The sequence below is a fragment of the Mirounga leonina genome, unplaced genomic scaffold (genome assembly GCF_011800145.1).
Source record: "Mirounga leonina isolate KUSES-001 unplaced genomic scaffold, KU_Mleo_1.0 Mir_165, whole genome shotgun sequence".
NCBI lineage: Eukaryota > Metazoa > Chordata > Mammalia > Carnivora > Phocidae > Mirounga > Mirounga leonina.
In genome coordinates this window covers 82653130-82671355 of record NW_023270415.1, presented here as the reverse complement: position 1 = coordinate 82671355, position 18226 = coordinate 82653130, and the positions used below count along the sequence as shown (strand labels likewise).

Genomic DNA, 18226 nt, shown 5'->3' with positions numbered 1-18226 from the left:
CCTGCAAGTAAAAGTCAACAAGTCAAAAAGAAAGGTCAGTTGTTTCCAAGGGCAGCAATCCGACATTACCCGAATGACCATTTTGGTCAGTCTGGTCAGTTCTATGGCAATCATCTTAGCTAACCACTCACTCCACTGGACAACTCCCCCCTACTCCCACCCCACTTCTAGAAACCCTCCTGGTAGTTGCTGGAACAGGTGGACTGGATGGAGCAGAGATGGGTTTCAGCGCCCCAACAAGGGACTGGTCTCAGGCAGGGAGGCAGTCAGGGCTGCAGCGGTGGAGGGAGCCTGTGATACCTTCCGTGTTCGTTGGGAAATAATAATCAGAGTAATTCTGGCTGGGTGAAGAGAATCTTGAAAGGAGCAGAAGAGAAGTGACTCGTTGTGTACAAGAGATCCTCAGTAAGATTACTAGCAGATTTCTCATCAGAAACTTTGGAGCCCAGAAGGCAGTGGGCCAATATATTCAAGTTGCTAAAAGAAAAAAGAAAAAAAAACGTCATCGAAGAACCCTATATCTGGCAAACAGTCCAAAAGTGAAGTAAAATTAAAACATTCCCAGATACACAAAAGCTTGAGGGGGTTTGTTACCACTAGACCTGCTCTGCAAGAAATGCTGAAGGGAGTCCTGCAGGGTGAAATGAAGGGGCACTAGACAGTAACTTAAAGTCATGAAGAAATAAATATTTCAGTAAAGGTAAATACATGGGCAATTATAAAAGCTAGTATTGTAACAATGGTTTGTAACTCTACTTTTTGCTGTCCACGTGATTCAAGAAACTTTTTTTTTTTTACAAACTCAGCTATTAGTCTGAAAGCTAGTGTTATTGTAACTTTGGTTTTAAACTCTAAATTTTGGGGCGCCTGGGTGGCTCATTTGGTTAAGCGACTGCCTTCAGCTCAGGTCATGATCCCAGGGTCCTGGGATCGAGCCCCACATCGGGCTCTCTGCTCAGCCGGAAGACTGCTTCCTCCTCTCCCACTCCCCCTGCTTGTGTTCCCTCTCATGCTGTCTCTCTCTCTCTCCCTGTCAATTAAATAAATAAATAAAATCTTTTTAAAAAAATAAACTCTAAATTTTGTTCTCTATGTAATTTAAGAGTTCAGTGCATTTAAAATAATTCTTAGTTCATGTTTTGAGGCACACAGGGTATACAGATGTAACTGTGATACTGACAACCAAAAGGGATGGGGATAGAGCTGTAAAAGAGCAGAGCTTTTCTTTTATTGAGGTTTAACTGGTGTAAATTCAAATTAGAGTGTTATAACTTCAAGATATTAAATGTAATTCTGATGGTAACAAATAGTTATAAAATATATGCAAAGGAAGTGAGAAAGGGATTTTACTACAAAAGATAAACACACAAAAGAAGTAATACAGAAAATGAGGGACAAAAAAGCTATAAGGCATAGAAAATAAATAGCAAAATGACAGAAGTCCCTCTTTATCAATAGTTACTTATATCTGAATGGATTACATTCTCCAATCAAAGGACAAAGATTGGCAGAATGGAAAAAAATACATGATCAAACTATATGCTACCTACAAGGGTTCATTTTAGATCCAAAGATACAAATAGATGGAAGTGAAAGGATGGAAAAAGATATTCCATGCAAATAGTACTCAAAAGATAGCAGATGACTGTACTAATATCAGACAAAACAGACTTTAAGTCAAAAAAAGTTTACAGGAGGCATAGAAGGACATTATTAATATATTAACATTAATAAAAGGTTAAATACAGAAAGAAGTTATAGGAGTTATAAACATTTATGCACCTAACAACAGACCCATCAAATATATGAAGCAAAAGCTGACAGGATTAAAGGGAGAAATAGACAGTGGTACAATAATAGTTGGAGACTTCAATACCCTATTTTCAATAATGGATAGAACAGCCAGAAGTAAGAAAGTAGAGGCTTTAAAAACAAAAATACCAGCTAGATCTAACAGACATATATAGAACGCTCTACCCAACAAACCTCTACATGTTCTCAAGTATACATGGGACATTTTCCAGGATAGACTATATGTTAGAACACAAATTAAATCTCAGTAGATTTTAGGGGCGCCTGGGTGGCTCAGTCGTTGGGCGTCTGCCTTCCACTCGGGTCATGATCCCGGGATCCTGGGATCGAGCCCCGCATCGGGCTCCCCGCTCGGCGGGAAGCCTGCTTCTCCCTCTCCCACTCCCCCTGCTTGTGTTCCTTCTCTCGCTGTGTCTCTCTCTCTCAAATAAATAAATAAAATCTTTAAAAAAAAAAAAAGACTCTCTCTCCTACACTTTGCACAGTTTGGCCATGCACAAAAGTGCACTGTACCTTTTGACAAAGAGACTGGATTTCACAGAGGTATGGGTTGGATTCAGTTTTCTTCAGAAGAACTTCAGAATGCACTACAAGAAAATCATATTCTTGATGGAGTAAAGCTCCACGTTCAAGCTCAAAGGCCAAAAGTTTTGCAAGGGGATCAAATATCTGATGAAGAGAAAGATTTTTGAGACTATTACTACCTATTGAAGTACACAAAATTAAAAAAAAAAAAAGACTCTCTCTCCCTCTTCCTCTGCCCCTCCCCACCTCAAATAAATAAATACAATCTTAAAAAATATACTTTCCCCTTTTAAAGATATAATATCAGGTCCCCTTTCAAACAGTCTTTTTGAAGTGTGTTAATTTATGTCTACCAAGACGGCTTCCCCCCAACCCCACCCCAGCCCTGCAAGTCACGTAAGGTCTCCTGTTTGTGATCTTACTGTCAGGAAGCCCACTCCCCTGTTACTTGAGTGATTCCTTTCTCCATACAAATGTCACAAGACACTACCTCAACTGACCATAAGGCATTCTTGGGGAAGGGGGTTTGTCTTAGATTGTAGCTGTGTGTAAAAGGAACATCATTTTGATGAACTAAGAAACTGAGGTGTGGCGACCTCCCAATGTCTGACTGGGAGCCCATTTCGTTTTTGGTTAGAAGTACAGTCTAATTCTAAATTCTGAGTCCAAGATCTTACTTTCATACCACAGAAGTAAACAAAAAGTATATGGCACTGGAGGGCAAAAGTAAGTGCTGTGAGAACTATCTTGGGAGAGGAAAGGTTTGGAGAGAACTGAAACCCTGGGGTAGTGAACCCTGGTGGAAGGGGGATGGCGAGAAACTCCCCCATCTCACTGCCTTTGGGAAGATCGCTACCTGTGCCCTCACCACTGTGAAAATATATATTGGCCACCTGGGGCTGCCATAGCAGAGTGCTACAAACCATGTGGCTTAAAGCAATAGGAATATGTTTTTCACAACTCTGGAGGGTAAAAGTACAGATCCAAGCTGTTAACAGGGCCATGCTCTCTCTCAAACCTATAAGAAAATCCTTTCTTGCCTCTTCCTAATTTCTGGTGGTTTTCTGGCAGTCTTTGGCATTCCTTGGCTTGTATAACTCCAGTATCAGCCCTGGTCTTCCCATGATCTTCTCCCTGTGTCTGTCTTCAGATGGCTATCTTCTTACAAGGACATCAAATTGGAGTCCACCCTACTTCAGTATGACCTCATCTTAACTAATTATATCTGCAATGATCTTATTTCCAAATTAGGTCATATTCTGATGTACTGGGACTAGGACTTCTGGGGTTGGGGGAGAGACACAATTCAGCCCATAGCAGGCTGATACATGCAAACACAATCCCAGCAGCACGCAGTCCAGTGGAGTTATGTTAGGAGTCACCAGAACCTAGCTAACCCTGAGTATTCTATACCACCTTCTTAATGGCCACAGCCCTAACATCAGGTGATTCCAGCTATAGGAAATAAGTTCTTTCAAAAGACTAGTGCCGGGGCACCTGGGTGGCTCAGCCAGTTAAGTGTACAACTTTTGATCTCAGCTCAGGTCTTGATCTCAGCGTCGTGAGTTCAAGCCCTGTGTTGGGCTCCATGCTGGGTGCGGAGCCTACTTAAAAAAAAAAAATTGGGTGATATAAAAGATGAAAACAGAAGTATCAAAATGACATTTAAAGGAAAAAATAAATGGAAGACAGAAATATTTTTAAAGTGACTTGGAATAAAGGATCAGCAACCTCAGACTAAAATGGCTCCTTGAGTGTTAAACATGAAAGAAAGAAAAAACACATGCACTAGACACACTGTAGTGAAATTTAAGAATATAAAAAGAAAAAAATGATATCTCAAAAGCTTTTAGGCGGAGATTATTACTTACAAAAGAAAAATATTTTAATTAACATCAGACTTGTCAATAATGATACTGGAAACAAGAAAACAATAAAATAATATAATCATAACGTTGAAAGAAAATAATTTTGCACCTAGATTTTTATACTTGGGGTAAACTTGGGCTATCATTTTAAGTGATGGTACAGGGATGTCTGGGTGGCTCAGATCGTGGAGTGTACTTGACTTTGGCTCAGATCATGATCTCAGGTGGTGAGATCCAGCCCTACATTGGGCTCGTGCTGAGTGTGGAGCCTGGTTAAGATCACCTTTCTCCCTCTCTCTCTCTGCCTCTCCCTCCACCCCGTTCACATGCTCTCTCTTCCCCCTCTCTCTAAAAAATAGAAAATAAATAAATGTAAAAATTAACAAATAAAGTGATAGTACAAGATGAATAGTTGAAGCACAGAGGATCTTTTAGGGCAGTGAAACTACTCTGTACAACATTCTAACGGTAGATACATATCATTATACAGTTTTCAAAACCCATAGAATGTACAACAGCACGAGTGAACCCTAATGTAAACTATGGACTTTTGGGTGAGAATGATGTGTCAACGTATGTTCATAGATTGTAAAAATGTTTGACTCTAGGGGTGCCTGGCTGGCTCTGTTGGTGGAGCATGTTACTCGATCTCGCGGTTGTGAGTTCAAGCCCCATGTTGGGCATGGAGCCTACTTAACTTAAAAATAAATAAATAGGGGCACCTAGGTGACTCAGTCAGTTAAGCAGCTGCCTTTGGCTCAGGTCATGACCCCAGGGTCCTGGGATCAAGACCCGCATCTGGCTCCCTGATCAGCGGGGAGTCCACTTCTCCTTCTCTCTCTGCTGCTCCCCATGTTTGTGATCTCTCACTCGCGCTCTCTCAAATAAATAAATAAAATCTTTAAGAAATAATAAAAATAGGGGCGCCTGGGTGGCTTAGTCGTTGGGCGTCTGCCTTCAGCTCAGGTCGTGGTCCCGGGGTCCTGGGATCGAGCCCCGCATCGGGCTCCCTGCTCAGCGGGAGGCCTGCTTCTCCCTCTCCCACTCCCCCTGCTTGTGTTCCTGCTCTTGCTGTCTGTCTCTGTCAAATAAATAAATAAAATAAAATAAAATCTTTAAAAATAATAATAATAAAAATAAAAAATAAATAAATGCAAATGTTCGACTCTAGTTTGGGAATTTGATAGTAGGGAAGGCTGTGGGAGCAGGGGGTGCATGGGAAATCTCCCTAACTTTTGCTTAATTTTGCTGTAAACTTAAAACTAAACAGCAGGGGGGGTTGTTTGTTTTATTTATTTATTTGAGAGACAGGAGGGGAGAGAGAGAGTGAGAGAACGAGCAGGGGAGAGGAACAGAGGGAGAGGGAGAAGCAGACTCCCCGCTGAGCAGAGAGCCCTATTCTGGGCTCAATCCCAGGACCCTGGGATCATGACCTGAGCCGAAGGCAGTCACTTAACCAACTGAGCCACCCAGGTGCTCCTAAAAAGTCTACTTTAAAAAAAAGTGATGGGGGGACCCCTGGGTGGTTCAGTTGGTTAAGCATCTGACTCTTGATCTCAGCTCAGGTATTGATCTCAGGGTCGTGAGTTCAAGCCCGTATTTTAAAAAAAAATAAAGTGATGGTGCAATAAACAAATTCTCAGGCACAGTGAGCCTTTTCTGAAATCACTTATTCTTTTGTAGAAGGAAGTACTATAGTAAGAAAAGATAGAAATCCAGAAAAACAGAGGAGATACATAAAAAGTGAGAGTCCACTGTACATATATACTGGAACTGAATAATTAAATAAATGGGTGACAGAAGATAAGAGCCAGATTTCTTACTGTTGAAGTGGGAGATCACAGACAAGCAAGGGAGAAAGACTAGAATGATCCATGCAGCAATGGATTAGAGTTGGAAATATCAGGTTTAGCTTAATATAAATACAGATATGTATAGAAATATTTATATGTGTGTATATAGATTAGTATACACATATGTAATTCCTTGCTGTGTCAGCTGAGATGACCTAGAAGCAATGACAATTCACTGGCAATGAGCATACTTGGCATCCAGATCTTGATTTCTAATACCATTCTCCAATAAAAGAAACCAGAGTTCCATGGAAAGATGACTGATGCTATGCTGGAACAAGGAACATACAGGAGCAGCCTGGAGAAGATACAAAATTACAATCTTGTCTCAGCCAGCCCCTGATTTTTATTTCAAGGTCACCTTGATTAGAACTTTGAGTCTTCCTAGGAGTTATTAAAAACAAACTAAACACCTAGTTAGCTCTAAGATCCATTCTGAATTAGTTTTTGTGGAAAGTAACGTCTAGGTCTAAAAATTTTCTTTGATGTGGATGTCCAATTGTTCCAGTACAATATATTGAAAAAGATTATCTTTTCTCCATTAACAGCCTTTTCTCCTTTATCAAAGATCAATTGACCATATTTGTAGGAGTCTATTTCTGGGCTCTCTATTCTGTTCCATTAGTCTATTTGTCTCTTCTTTCACCAATACCACACTGTCTTGATTACTGTAGCTTTATAGAGTGTTTTAAAGTTGGGTAGAATCAGTGCTTAGATTATGCTGTTCTTCAGTATTGTGTTGGCTATTCTGGGTCTTTTGACTTCCCTTACAAACTTTAGAATTTGTTTGTTGATATCCACAAATTTTTATAATTTGGATCTTAACCTCTAAAATATTTTTTAAATTTTGAGACTTTTTTTGACCATGTGTTTTTTACATGCGTATTGTTTAGTCTCCAAATATTTTGGGATTATCTAGCTATCTTTCTGTTATTGATGTCTAGCTTAATTTCATTGTGGTTTGAGACCATGTTTTGTATGATTTCTATCATTTTAAATTTGCTAAGATGTGTTCTATGGCTCAGAATGTGGTTTTTCTTGGTGACTGTTCCATGTGACCTTGAGAAGAGTGTGGATTAATATGTACCATGTTTGTAACTTTTTTTTATTCATTGCATTTGTTTCTTTTAAAAAATATATATTTCCCAGGGTGCCTGGCTGGTTCAGTCGGGAGAGCATGTTGACTCTTGATCTCAGGATGGTGAGTTCAAGCCCACATTGGGCGTGAAGCCTACTTAAAAAAAATAGTAATAATAAATAAATAAACAATGAATAAATAAATAAATAAATAAATAAAATCTTTCCCTGTTTCTGCCTTCTCTGGTTTAACTGAGCATTTTATTTAATTCCAATTTTTCTCGTATTTAGCATATTATTTATACTTCTTTGAAAAATATTTTCACGGTTGCAATATATATTTGCAATTAATCTGAGTCCGCTTTCAAGTAACACTATAGTGCTTCGTAGGTAGCATAGGTACTTATAACCAAGTATTCCCAGTTCCTCCCTCCCATCCCTTATGACACTGCTGTCACTCATGTTACTCATCCATGTGCTATAATTATCCAATACACTATTGCTATTATTACTTCGTAAAACAATAATCTTTTAATTAGGAGTGAGAAAAATAAAATATTTTGTCCCACCTTCATTTATTCCCTCTCCGCCCCTTCTCCTTTCTTTATGAGTTTCCGACTGATAAGAGCTCCCACTCTCTCGAGAACTTCTAACACTTCTCACCAGGCCGGCCTACTTGGTGCACCGAAGTCGGGACCAGGACCCAGGCACCCGCCAGTGGCGCAGAACCTTCTGACCGCTAGAGCGGCCGCCGGAAGCGCGCATCCGATTGGTGGCGAGCTGGAGGGCGCGGCGGAAGTTCGGGGCGGGCACTTCCTGTCAGGCCGCTCGGGCCCGGCGGCCTGGCGTCTGCGAGCCGCGCCTCCGCCCGAGCCCGCGGCGAGTGAGTCGGGAGTAGTGCGGCGGGCGCGGAGGCGCCGGAACGGCCCGGGGAGCGCGGCCGGGGGCTCCGAGGCGCGCGGAGGCGGCGTGGAGTGTGGAGCGCCGCGCGTGGGTGAGAGGCGGGCGGGGCCCGGCGGAGGCCCCCCGCGCAAGGCTTGCGGGGTGGGGCCCCGGCTCCGCAGGCCGCCGAGGCGGGCGGCCGCGCGGATGGGGAAGGCCTCAGCGAGGGGGCGAAGCTGGGGCTTGGTCAGGGGATGAATCAGATCGTGCATTCCTCAGAAAGAGGCAAGTGCCCTGCGCGCAGCGGGCGCCGAGGAGGGGAGAGGATGGAGTTGTGAACGCTGTCTGGGAAGGGGCCTCGGTTGCTGGGGCTGAAAGCGGACGGGCGGGAGATCATTTTCCGGAGCATTCGTTCTTTCATTCGGTGGGTGCCCAGGAAGCATCGCCTCAATGGTGGTAATTAAGGCTTACTTACAGCCTCCTGTTTGCGGTTTGCCAGCACCATGCAAAGTACCTTATACGTTTTCTTCATTAAATTCTCAAAACAGTCACTTAGGATGAGTCTCATTTTAAGTCCGTGTAGAGACTCGAGTCACTTCCCTGAGGCGTTTGCACCAGCACGTGGTGCGTTCAAGATTGGGATCCAGCCCACGCTTCCAGCAGCGTGGTACATGCCTCCCGGTCAGCCTGGAAGCAAAAGCAGAATGCAGGTCCACCTGTGATACACGTTTCGTTTGCCTGGGGTCGGGGGCTGTGGAGGTGGGAGATGCCTTTGTATCAGAGGCTGTTTGGGAAGGTTTTCCTGGGACGGATAGCCCTCACGTCAGCTGTCAGCCTAAAGTAAAACCGGATGGGTGGTTCTGAATGTCATGCATATACTGCTAGTTCCCAATACACCCAGCCAGCTTCAGCCTTTCTCTTGAGTTTTGGACCTGTATATCCAAAAGCTCTGATTCTCCACTTGTAAATCTAATGGGCATCCTAAATACAGCATGTACAAAAACAGCTTTTAATTTTTACCCTTCAGATGTAAGTCTTATCCTTTAGAGTGAATGGAAGTTTCCTCATCTCAGTAGCTTGGCGCAAAAATCTTGGTGTCTCATCCCAGACCTAATTCCTCAGCAAATCCTGTTGACTATACCTCTGAAATGCATCTAGAATCTGATCACTTATCACCTGCTCCCACCACTCTGGTCCAAGATACTGTCATCTCTGGTGGATTGTTGCTAGAGCCTTCCAACTGGTTTTCCTGTTAGATCCTTACACTCCCCACTCCCACCCCTAGTCTGTTCTCAAAGCAGCAGCTGGAGAAGCCACATGGCAGGTCATATCACTGCCCGGATCTTCCAGATGTTTCCCAACTCAGAGTAAAAGCCCAAGTTCTATAGCCTATGAGGCACCCCACCCTCCTCTCTCTTGCCCTCCCCTACTCCACCGTCTGGCCTCCTTGCCCTTAACTTGAACACATCAGGTGGGCCATCACTTCAGAACCTTTGCACTTTTGCATTACCCTTCCTGGGATGTATCTCCCCTAATATCCACATAGTGTCTGCCCTCACTCCATCTAGACCTCTGCTTTGGTGTTGCTTTATCAAAGTTGTCTTCTCTGGCCACCCTGTGTAAAATATCTCCTACCACCAGCTGCTGCCCTCATGCTGTTCATTTTTTCTGTCCCTTAGCATCACCTGACACAGGCATTTTGTCTGTCAACCTCCCTACTTGTTTGTGCACCATCCTAGAGTAGGAGCCTGGATTGCTTGTCCTCAGCTGTGTGCCCACTCTCCAGGACCTCCAAGGTGGACCTGAGATGCAGCCTATTGTCTACTCCGGTGCACTGCTGGGGCCATCACGTGGTGGCCTCAGGATGCTGTTTGTACCAGGGGCTGCTGGGGAAGCCTCATGGTGGACAAGGGGATATAGTCTCAGAGACCACTGGGTGTTTAGTCCATCTGCCCTTCCCAGAGCTTCCTGGCAGCCCCAAACTTGGTCTCTGTTGCCATAGACTTCTTGAGATCCAGGCACAGAAGTCTCAGTGTTGCTGTGAAAAGCAGGCTGGTCACATTCCATCACAGTCTTCCCTCTCCCTGCAGTTTCGCCCGCCTCCTTGGGGCAAGCTAAGAGATCCAATGATGGCTGTCAAGCAGCTCCTTCCTGCTGGGCCCCAGGTGAGTGGTCCTCATGGAGATATCTCTGTAGACTTAGCCTTTTCTTGGCTAGAGTCTCTCCACGGTTCTGTCTATGAGGGGCTGGTCCCAGCGGGTAGATGGGTCCCCGTCTTCACCAATGTCCTCTGTCCCTGAGTTCAAGTCCCTGAAATATGCTGCACAATGTCTTCCCAATCCCTGCACAAGGCATAGTAGAGGGCAGGGGTTGGGCAGACAGAGACAAGTCAAAATGGTGGTGGTCTCAAAGAGCCCACTCTTGTGAGGACAGCAGGCTGGTACATGCATTCAAAGGGGTTTTGCCCATCATGAGCCACCCTGGGCCTGACCCTAGGGTTGCAACAAGATATTGTCATTCCAGGTCTTAGTTTCCTTTGAGGACGTGGCTGTGTTCCTCTCCCGGGAGGAGTGGGGCTGTCTGGGCCCTGCTCAGAGGGGCCTCTACAGTAATGTGATGCTGGAGACCTACAGAAACCTGATCTCACTGGGTAAGACTCTTTCTGAAGTTCAGCTCTGGTTTCCTTGCTCATGAACAGGACTAGAGTTAGGCTCAAGGCTCAGAGGCATCTCACCCTCTGGGGCCAAACACAAGGCATTTCTGACTTTGGTCCCAGGAAAGCCTAGTGAGCACAGAGGAGAGGACAGGCAGCGCCACAGACTCCCCCAATTTCCTTGTAGGAAATATGGAAGAAGAATATCATTCATTGAACCCTAAGTATATTCACATCCCAAGTTAATCGTAATGCATCTTCAAGGTTGGTGTTGGGTTAAATGGTTTATAGTTGAATCTGAGGCTGATAGATATCATCACTTTCTTAAGTTCACACAGGCAGTCAGGAGCAGATCTAGGATTTGAATCCATTTGGTTTCAAGCCCTGCCTTACACCAGAATATGCTGCTTCCCTTTAGTCCTTGTGGACGTCAACACCAAGACTCTATTATGAGTTTTCTAGCGTGATGTGTTCAGGCACCAACTCTGTCCCTTATCCTTGGCCCCCAAAAGAGCTGGGTTTAACTTTTCTTCAGCTAGGGAAGAGGACTGCATCTGTCTCCTTGGTTTACAGACAGGTGGCAGGGGAGGTCATGAACGGGACACAGGTGCTGCCCATGGGGCCATTCTGCCCTGGATTTGGATGAATTGTCAGCCTTGCTTCCTTTCTCTGGAGCAGGACTTCAAGGTTCCAAACCTGATGTCATCTCCAGGCTGGAGAAGGGGGAAGAGCCATGGGCCCCATACTCACCGAAAATTGAGGAGGGCTGGATCCGGAGTCACAGGAGTGAAAGTGAGTCTCCAGGAATGCTGTTGTGCTCTCCTGCCCATGCTGGCAGGTGCTGCCACTTTGCCAGGCCCTTCTCTATGAGCTCTGGACCACATTTTTGTGACACCAGAGCTTTGCTCTCCCTCTTCTCCATTTCTACCTCTCTTTTCTTTCTGTTAACACCCGTATTCTATACCCATAAATGAGTTCATGTTTCCCTTACCCAGAAAATGCTCTCTCAATCCCAGAAAAGAGCTCAGGTATCTCTCTGGGGCAGCTGGCTCCCTTCCCTGGCTGCCTGCCAGTTGCTTCTGTGTCACCCATCCTTCTCAGGCCTTGCTGGCCAGCCCTGCCTTGGCTGCTTAGAAAGACCATCCAGAGACATGCCCTCTGCCCAGACTCACTCCTGCTATTGCTCACTCAGAGTTCCCAGGCTGATTCAGGGCCTTGGGAAAAAACATGAGCTAGGGTTTCTTCCTGTGTAGCAAAGGATATGGGCATGTGAATAGGAAACAGGAAGTGGAGCAGAGTCCTCAGCTGCCACAGCAGCCAGCGACGCCTGGACGTTTGTGCTCAGTGCACGTCTAGCACTTCGCTGACACAGTCAACTTCTGCAGTCCTCCAGTATCCTCGCAGAGCCGGTACCCAAGAAACCCTGAGGCACAGAGAGATTTGCTTGCTGGCATGAGATCACACAACTGCTCAGGAACAGAGCTGGGTTGGACTCTGGCATGCCGGCTCCACACCCTATGTGTTCTTCTTCCCCTCTTAGAAACAGCTTTATTAAGGAATATTAAGCATATAATTTTTTTTTTAAAGATTTTATTTATTTATTTGCGAGAGAGAGAATGAGAGACAGAGAGCACGAGAGGGAGGAGGGTCAGAGGGAGAAGCAGGCTCCCTGCCGAGCAGGGAGGAGCCTGATGCGGGACTCGATCCCGGGACTCCAGGATCATGACCTGAGCCGAAGGCAGTCGCTTAACCGACTGAGCCACCCAGGCGCCCTTAAGCGTATAATATGCCATGCATGTTTAACATGTGCAATTTGGTAACATTTCTGCATTATGTGCGTATGTGCGAAACTATTCACTACAGTCAAGGTAGCAAACATATCCATTACCCCCAAAAGCTTTCTGCTGTCTCTCTGTAATTCCTCCCTCTTACCCCTTCCCATCTCTACCATGAAGCAGTTACTGATCTACCTGCTGTCAATATGAATTACATTTTCTAGAATTTTATATTAATGGAATCATAGAGCATGTACCCTTTTTTTTTGTCTGACATCTTTTGACTGCACATAATTCTTTTGATATTCATCTACTTTATGTATCAATAACTCGTTTTTTCATTTTGGTTAGTATTCTATTTGTATGGATTTGCCACAATTTGTTTTTCAATTCTATTGACAGACATTTGGGTTGTTTCCAGTTTGGGGTTAATACAAATAAAGCTGCTATGAACATTTGTGTACAGATCCTTGTATGACCATGCATTCCTTTTCTCTTGGATAAGTACCTAGTAATAGCATGACCGGGTTACATGGTAGGTGTATATTTAACTTTTAGGAAACTGCCAGAATGTTTTCCAAACTGGTTGCACAATTTGACATTCCCACCAGCAATGGGTGAGAGTTCCATTTTCTCCACATCCTCATCAACACTTGGTGTGCTCAGTCTTTTTCATTTTAGCTGCTCTGATAAATGTGTAGTGGTGTCTCATTGTGGTTTTACTTTTACTTTTAATTTCTCTAATAGTTAAACATTTTGAGTATCTTGTTTTCCTTCTGTGTATTTTCAGTGGTGAAGTGTCTGTTCATATCTTTGCTTATTTTTTAACTCAGTTTGTGTTCTCTTAAGTTTTAAAGAGTTGCTTTCTGAACATAGGAATGTTCTAGATACAGGCCCTTTATCAGATAAATGCTTTGCGTAGATATTCTCTCACTGTGCCTTGTCATTTTATTCTCTTACCGGTGTCTTTTGAAGAGTAGAAGTTTTATTAAATTTTGATGAAGTCCAGTTCATCAGTTTGTTCTTTTATGGATTGTGCTTTTGGTGTCATATCTAAGAAAACTTTGCTTAATCCAAAACATTTTCTTCTTATATATATATATATTTTTTTTTTTTATAAATGTTTTATTTATTTATTCATGAAAGTCAGAGAGAGAGAGAGAGCCAGAGGCAGAGGGAGAAGCAGGCTCCCCACTGAGCAGGGAGCCCGATGCGGGACTCGATCCCAGGACCCTGGGATCATGACCTGAGCCGAAGGCAGACGCTTAACCATCTGAGCCACCCAGGCGCCCGACATTTTCTTCTTATAGAAGAAAATTTTGTAACTTAGAAATTTTAGGTACTTGGGTCTGTGATCATATTGAGTTAATTTTTGTGTCTGGTATGAGTTATGGAACCACGTTAAAATTTTTACAAGTGGATGTCCAGTTGTTCCAGCACCATTTGTTGAAAAAACCATCCTTTCTCCACTTGTATTGCCTTTGTGCCTTTGTCAAAAATAGTAAAAAATAGTAAAGTAAATCCCTTTGAAGTACTGTGAGTAGGTCACTGAAGTCTGTTAAAATGACTTAGCCCAATTTTAGATCTCATCTAATCAACATTTTCAGCTGTTTCCTTGTCTGGCTAAACAGTCTGAAGATTACAGACTGTTACAGCTCTAATAGTAAGCAGTTTACAAAAAAGAGGTTCCATTGTGCTCTGTGGTGTCTCACAACAGAGCTCCCCTCTCACTGTTCTGACCTGGTTATCCTTCCAACAGTCCTTGTGTCCACATGATTCAGTGGTTTTGTTTGGGGTTTTGTTTTGTTTTGTTTTTGGTAAATTTCCTTTCATTGGATTTCAGAATTCATCTGTATCACAGTTTTTACAAATATTCAGGTATTTTTATTCATTGGGAATGTGTGGTGTGGATTATTGCACACATTTAGTTTTTCTGCCTTGTGCTGCACCTGCTATTTGGATGAGTAGGTTGCTTCTTTGTATCTATTCTCTATTCACCCTGATTTGCTTCTGTGAAGCCAAGTTGTCCAGATCAAATCATTTTTTCCAGTATCCATTAATCTGTATACCCTTTATTCATCATAAGTCATTTACCATTCTTTTTTTTTTTTTTTTTTAAGATTTATTCATTTATTTCAGGGGGTCGGGGCAGAGGCAGAGACAGACTCCCTGCTGAGCATAGAGCTCAATGCAGGGCTTGATCTCATAACCCCAAGATCATGACCTGAGTCGAAATCAAGAGTCAGACACTTAACCGACTGAGCCACCCAAGCGCCCCTCATTCGTTTTTAAACAAATATTTGAATACCTATTATAAGTAAGCTAGAAGAAGATACCTTGTTTACAAAGTATGAGCAGTGACATGATCAGCAGTCTTCCTCATCACCCTCGTCACCTTTCTGAGAGCTCTTTTTCCCTCAGGTCATGCCTCACTGTTCCTGCTCTGTCCACGCCTAGTTAGCCCAGATATAAGCCTAGACCTTGGGCTTCTCTCCTTACTTACTTCCTTCCCACACCAGCCTTCCTTGCTCTGATAGCATGCTTCTCTTCCCCTCTTTCCTCTTCTCATCCTAGTGAGGTTGTTTTTTGGTTTTACATTCTGAAAATTCACTATCCTCCTAGGAGATAGTTGTTTCATATAAATATTCCTATTTATTCTCTAATTCTTTCTCCCACAGTAAAATACGAGTAACTAATTTTTCTTCATTCTTTCAGGTTTTGAGTCTCGGACGGGGAAGAAGGGATTGACTCCAAAACAGGAAATTTCCAAAGCAGTGGGATCCCAGAGAGCAAAATCAGAAGAACATGTAAGGAATATTTCCAAGGAACCTGATTTTGAAGAGATGAGTAGAACTGAGGGAAAGTTAAAGAATAGCTGGAGAAAATCTGCAGAGGAAAGACTTAAGAAATCCTTCTCCCAGAAGAACAATTCCAGGCCAGTGACATTAACATGTAGGAAAACCCCTATTGGAGGGGAAGGCCAGAAATCCAGTTCTGTGGAGGTAAACTGCACTGCAGACCCAAACTCTTTTGGATTTCATAGAGCATCTAGAGGGGAGAGTCTCCACCAGAATGTGCCATGTATGGATGACTTTAAAGAAAGTCAGGACCTCATTAATCTCCAGTGTTTCCATCTAGGAGAAATAGCCTGTCAGACAGATGTGTTTCTGAAAGTGCCCAGGCAGAGTTCAGTTCTTAGTGAGAATCAGAGGGTTAACAATCCAGAGAAATCCTTTGAGTGTACTGAGTGTGGAGTACCTTTCAGCCCGAGTACAGCACTTTCTCAGCATCAGAGAAGTCACTCTGGAGAGAAGCCCTGTGAGTGTGGTAGATGTGGAAAAATTTCCCGCCACTGCTCTGTCCTCAGCCAACATCAGAGAGTTCACTGTGGAGAGAAGCCCCACACTTGTGCTGAGTGTGGCAGATCTTTCAGGGCTCATTCCTATTTCATTCAGCTCCATAACACTTACACTGGAGAAAGACCTTATGAATGCAGTGAATGTGGGAAAGCTTTCAGTGCACGTTCATCTTACAGTCAACATCTTAAAATTCATATGGGGCAGAAACCTCACGAGTGTAATCAGTGTGGGAAAGCCTTTAGTCATAGCTCTAACCTGATTCATCATCAGAGAATTCATAGTGGAGAGAAGCCATACAAGTGTACGGAATGTGGGAAGGCTTTCAGTAGACACTCACACCTCTTTCAGCATGAGAGAACTCATTCTGGAGAGAAACCTTATAACTGTACTGAGTGTGGCAAAGCCTTCAGTGCACGATTATCTCTCATTCAACATCAGAGAACTCACACAGGAGAAAAACCCTATGAATGCAATGAATGTGGGAAATCCTTTAGCCTGAACCGAACCCTTACTGTTCATCAGAGAATTCACACTGGAGAGAAACCTTACAGGTGTAATGAATGTGGAAAATCTTTCAGTCAGCGCTCCCAAGTCATTCAGCACAAGAGAATTCATACTGGAGAGAAGCCTTACGTTTGCGATGAGTGTGGAAAATCATTCAGTGCTCGCCTGTCCCTCATCCAGCATCAGAGAATTCACACTGGAGAAAAACCTTATGGATGCAGTGAGTGTGGGAAAACCTTCAGCCAAAAGGGACATCTGATTCAGCATCAGCGAATTCACACTGGAGAGAAACCCTATGAGTGTGATGAGTGTGGAAAAGCCTTCAGCCAGAGTTTTAATCTTATTCATCATCAAAGGACACACAATGGTGAGAAGCCCTATGAATGTAATGAGTGTGATAAAGCCTTCAGTGTGCTCTCTTCCCTTGTTCAACATCAGAGAGTCCATAATGGTGAGAAGCCCTATGAGTGTCACAAATGCGGGAAGGCCTTTAGCCAGGGCTCACACCTCATTCAGCATCAGAGGAGCCACACTGGAGAGAAACCCTACGAGTGTAACAAGTGTGGGAAAACCTTTGGGCAGATATCCACCCTAATTAAGCATGAGCGAACACACAATGGAGAGAAACCCTATGAGTGTGGTGACTGTGGGAAAGCCTTCAGCCAGAGCGCACACCTCGTCCGCCATCGAAGGATTCACACTGGAGAGAATCCCTACGAGTGCAGTGACTGTGGGAAGGCCTTCAATGTCCGCTCCTCTCTCGTCCAGCATCGCAGAATTCATACGGGGGAGAAGCCTTATGAATGTGAGGAGTGTGGCAAGGCCTTCAGTCAGCATTCACAATTTATTCAGCATCAGAGGATTCACACCGGAGAGAAACCCTACATATGCAATGAATGTGAGAAAGCCTTCAGTGCACGTTTATCCCTTATCCAACACAGGAGAATTCACACAGGAGAGAAACCTTACAAATGCACTGAATGTGGAAAGTCCTTCAGACAAAGCTCTCACCTTATTCGACATCAGAGAGTTCACAGTGGAGAGCGACCTTATGTGTGTAATGAATGTGGGAAAACTTTTAGTCAGAGAATAACTCTTACCAGTCATGAGAAAATTCACGCTGGAGAGCAAGCCTATAAGTGCATTAAATGTGGGGCCCTCTTTAGTGCACAGACAGCTTTCATTCAGCACCATAAAGTTCACAGTGGAGAATAACTGCTTTATTCGATAAAGTCTTCACTGTTTTACAACAGGAGCAGTATACTGATGGGAAAGCCATTCATTGCTTTTACGGCTTTCTTTTGGAGATTCATCTCGAGTGACTTAACAGTCTCCCAGTGCACTGTTAACTGAGGGCAGGCTGCCAAATTATGTGGTAAAAAGTCCAAGGTCACATGCCTTTCCTCTGATTCAGAGGGTGGCCCTGTACTTAAGTACTTGAAATGAACACAATTTAATTACACTTAAGATTGTGTTTTCATAGCCCCAGACCTTAAGGTGCAGTGAGGTATTTCATGCGGCCGTTTGCTCTTCCTTCCTCCTCATCATCTATTTCAGGTTCAAGGAAAGTAACTGGAACCCTTGCACTTTAAAGCCAGAAAGAGCCAGGTTGAGATTTCCTTGTTGATTTGTTTGGGCCTCTTCAAAAGGGTTTATTGTGAGGATGTGGTCCCTTTAACTTCAAAACTGTTCTCCCTTTTCAGCACCAGATAATCCAAACAGGAGCAAAATTTGTTAAGGAATGAGGTGAGGTGTGTGTGTAGATTCAGACTTGAGATCCTGCTAAGTCAAATGACACGTGTAAAATGAGTTTTTCTACAAGGTAATTTGGAACGTCAAACCCCTGTGAATTGGGAGGAAAATAAGCATAAAGTAGACACACTGTGGCATGGGATATGACTTACAGGATTTGTTCTCA

The 18226-nt window shown here is 43.7% G+C and overlaps 2 protein-coding genes and 1 long non-coding RNA gene across 3 annotated transcripts in view; 2 read left to right on the top strand and 1 right to left on the bottom strand.

The window, feature by feature from the left end:
* Nucleotides 1–22: 22 nt before the first annotated feature.
* LOC118015345 lies at nucleotides 23–7882 on the bottom strand. Its single transcript, XR_004680615.1, has 3 exons — nucleotides 7705–7882; nucleotides 2326–2481; nucleotides 23–477 (listed from the first exon to the last, which is right to left on the bottom strand). It is a non-coding gene; the product is annotated as an uncharacterized LOC118015345 (long non-coding RNA).
* A 359-nt stretch (nucleotides 7883–8241) lies between these two features.
* Nucleotides 8242–18100, top strand: LOC118015338 (zinc finger protein 252). The gene is made up of 4 exons (XM_035012230.1): nucleotides 8242–10182; nucleotides 10541–10667; nucleotides 11349–11462; nucleotides 15161–18100. The coding sequence occupies exons 1-4, from the start codon at nucleotides 10144–10146 to the stop codon at nucleotides 17521–17523; spliced, it is 2643 nt and encodes an 880-aa protein (XP_034868121.1). The 5' UTR covers nucleotides 8242–10143; the 3' UTR covers nucleotides 17524–18100.
* The window catches only part of ZNF16 (zinc finger protein 16), a 40489-nt gene continuing 37427 nt past the window's right edge, over nucleotides 15165–18226 (top strand). Inside the window, exon 1 of the mRNA XM_035012232.1 lies at nucleotides 15165–15252. Coding sequence (XP_034868123.1) covers nucleotides 15251–15252 — 2 coding nt within the window. The 5' untranslated portion in view covers nucleotides 15165–15250. The remainder of the gene's footprint in view (nucleotides 15253–18226) is intronic.

What these genes read in the sequence shown, in the direction of transcription:
- LOC118015338 (XM_035012230.1), top strand. Translation starts at nt 10,144, where the DNA reads ATGATGGCTGTCAAGCAGCTCCTTCCTGCTGGGCCCCAG. An exon ending in CAGAAACCTGATCTCACTGG is followed by an intron (nt 10,668 to 11,348) that starts GTAAGACTCTTT and finishes TCTCTGGAGCAG; the next exon opens with GACTTCAAGGTTCCAAACCT. An exon ending in CCGGAGTCACAGGAGTGAAA is followed by an intron (nt 11,463 to 15,160) that starts GTGAGTCTCCAG and finishes TCATTCTTTCAG; the next exon opens with GTTTTGAGTCTCGGACGGGG.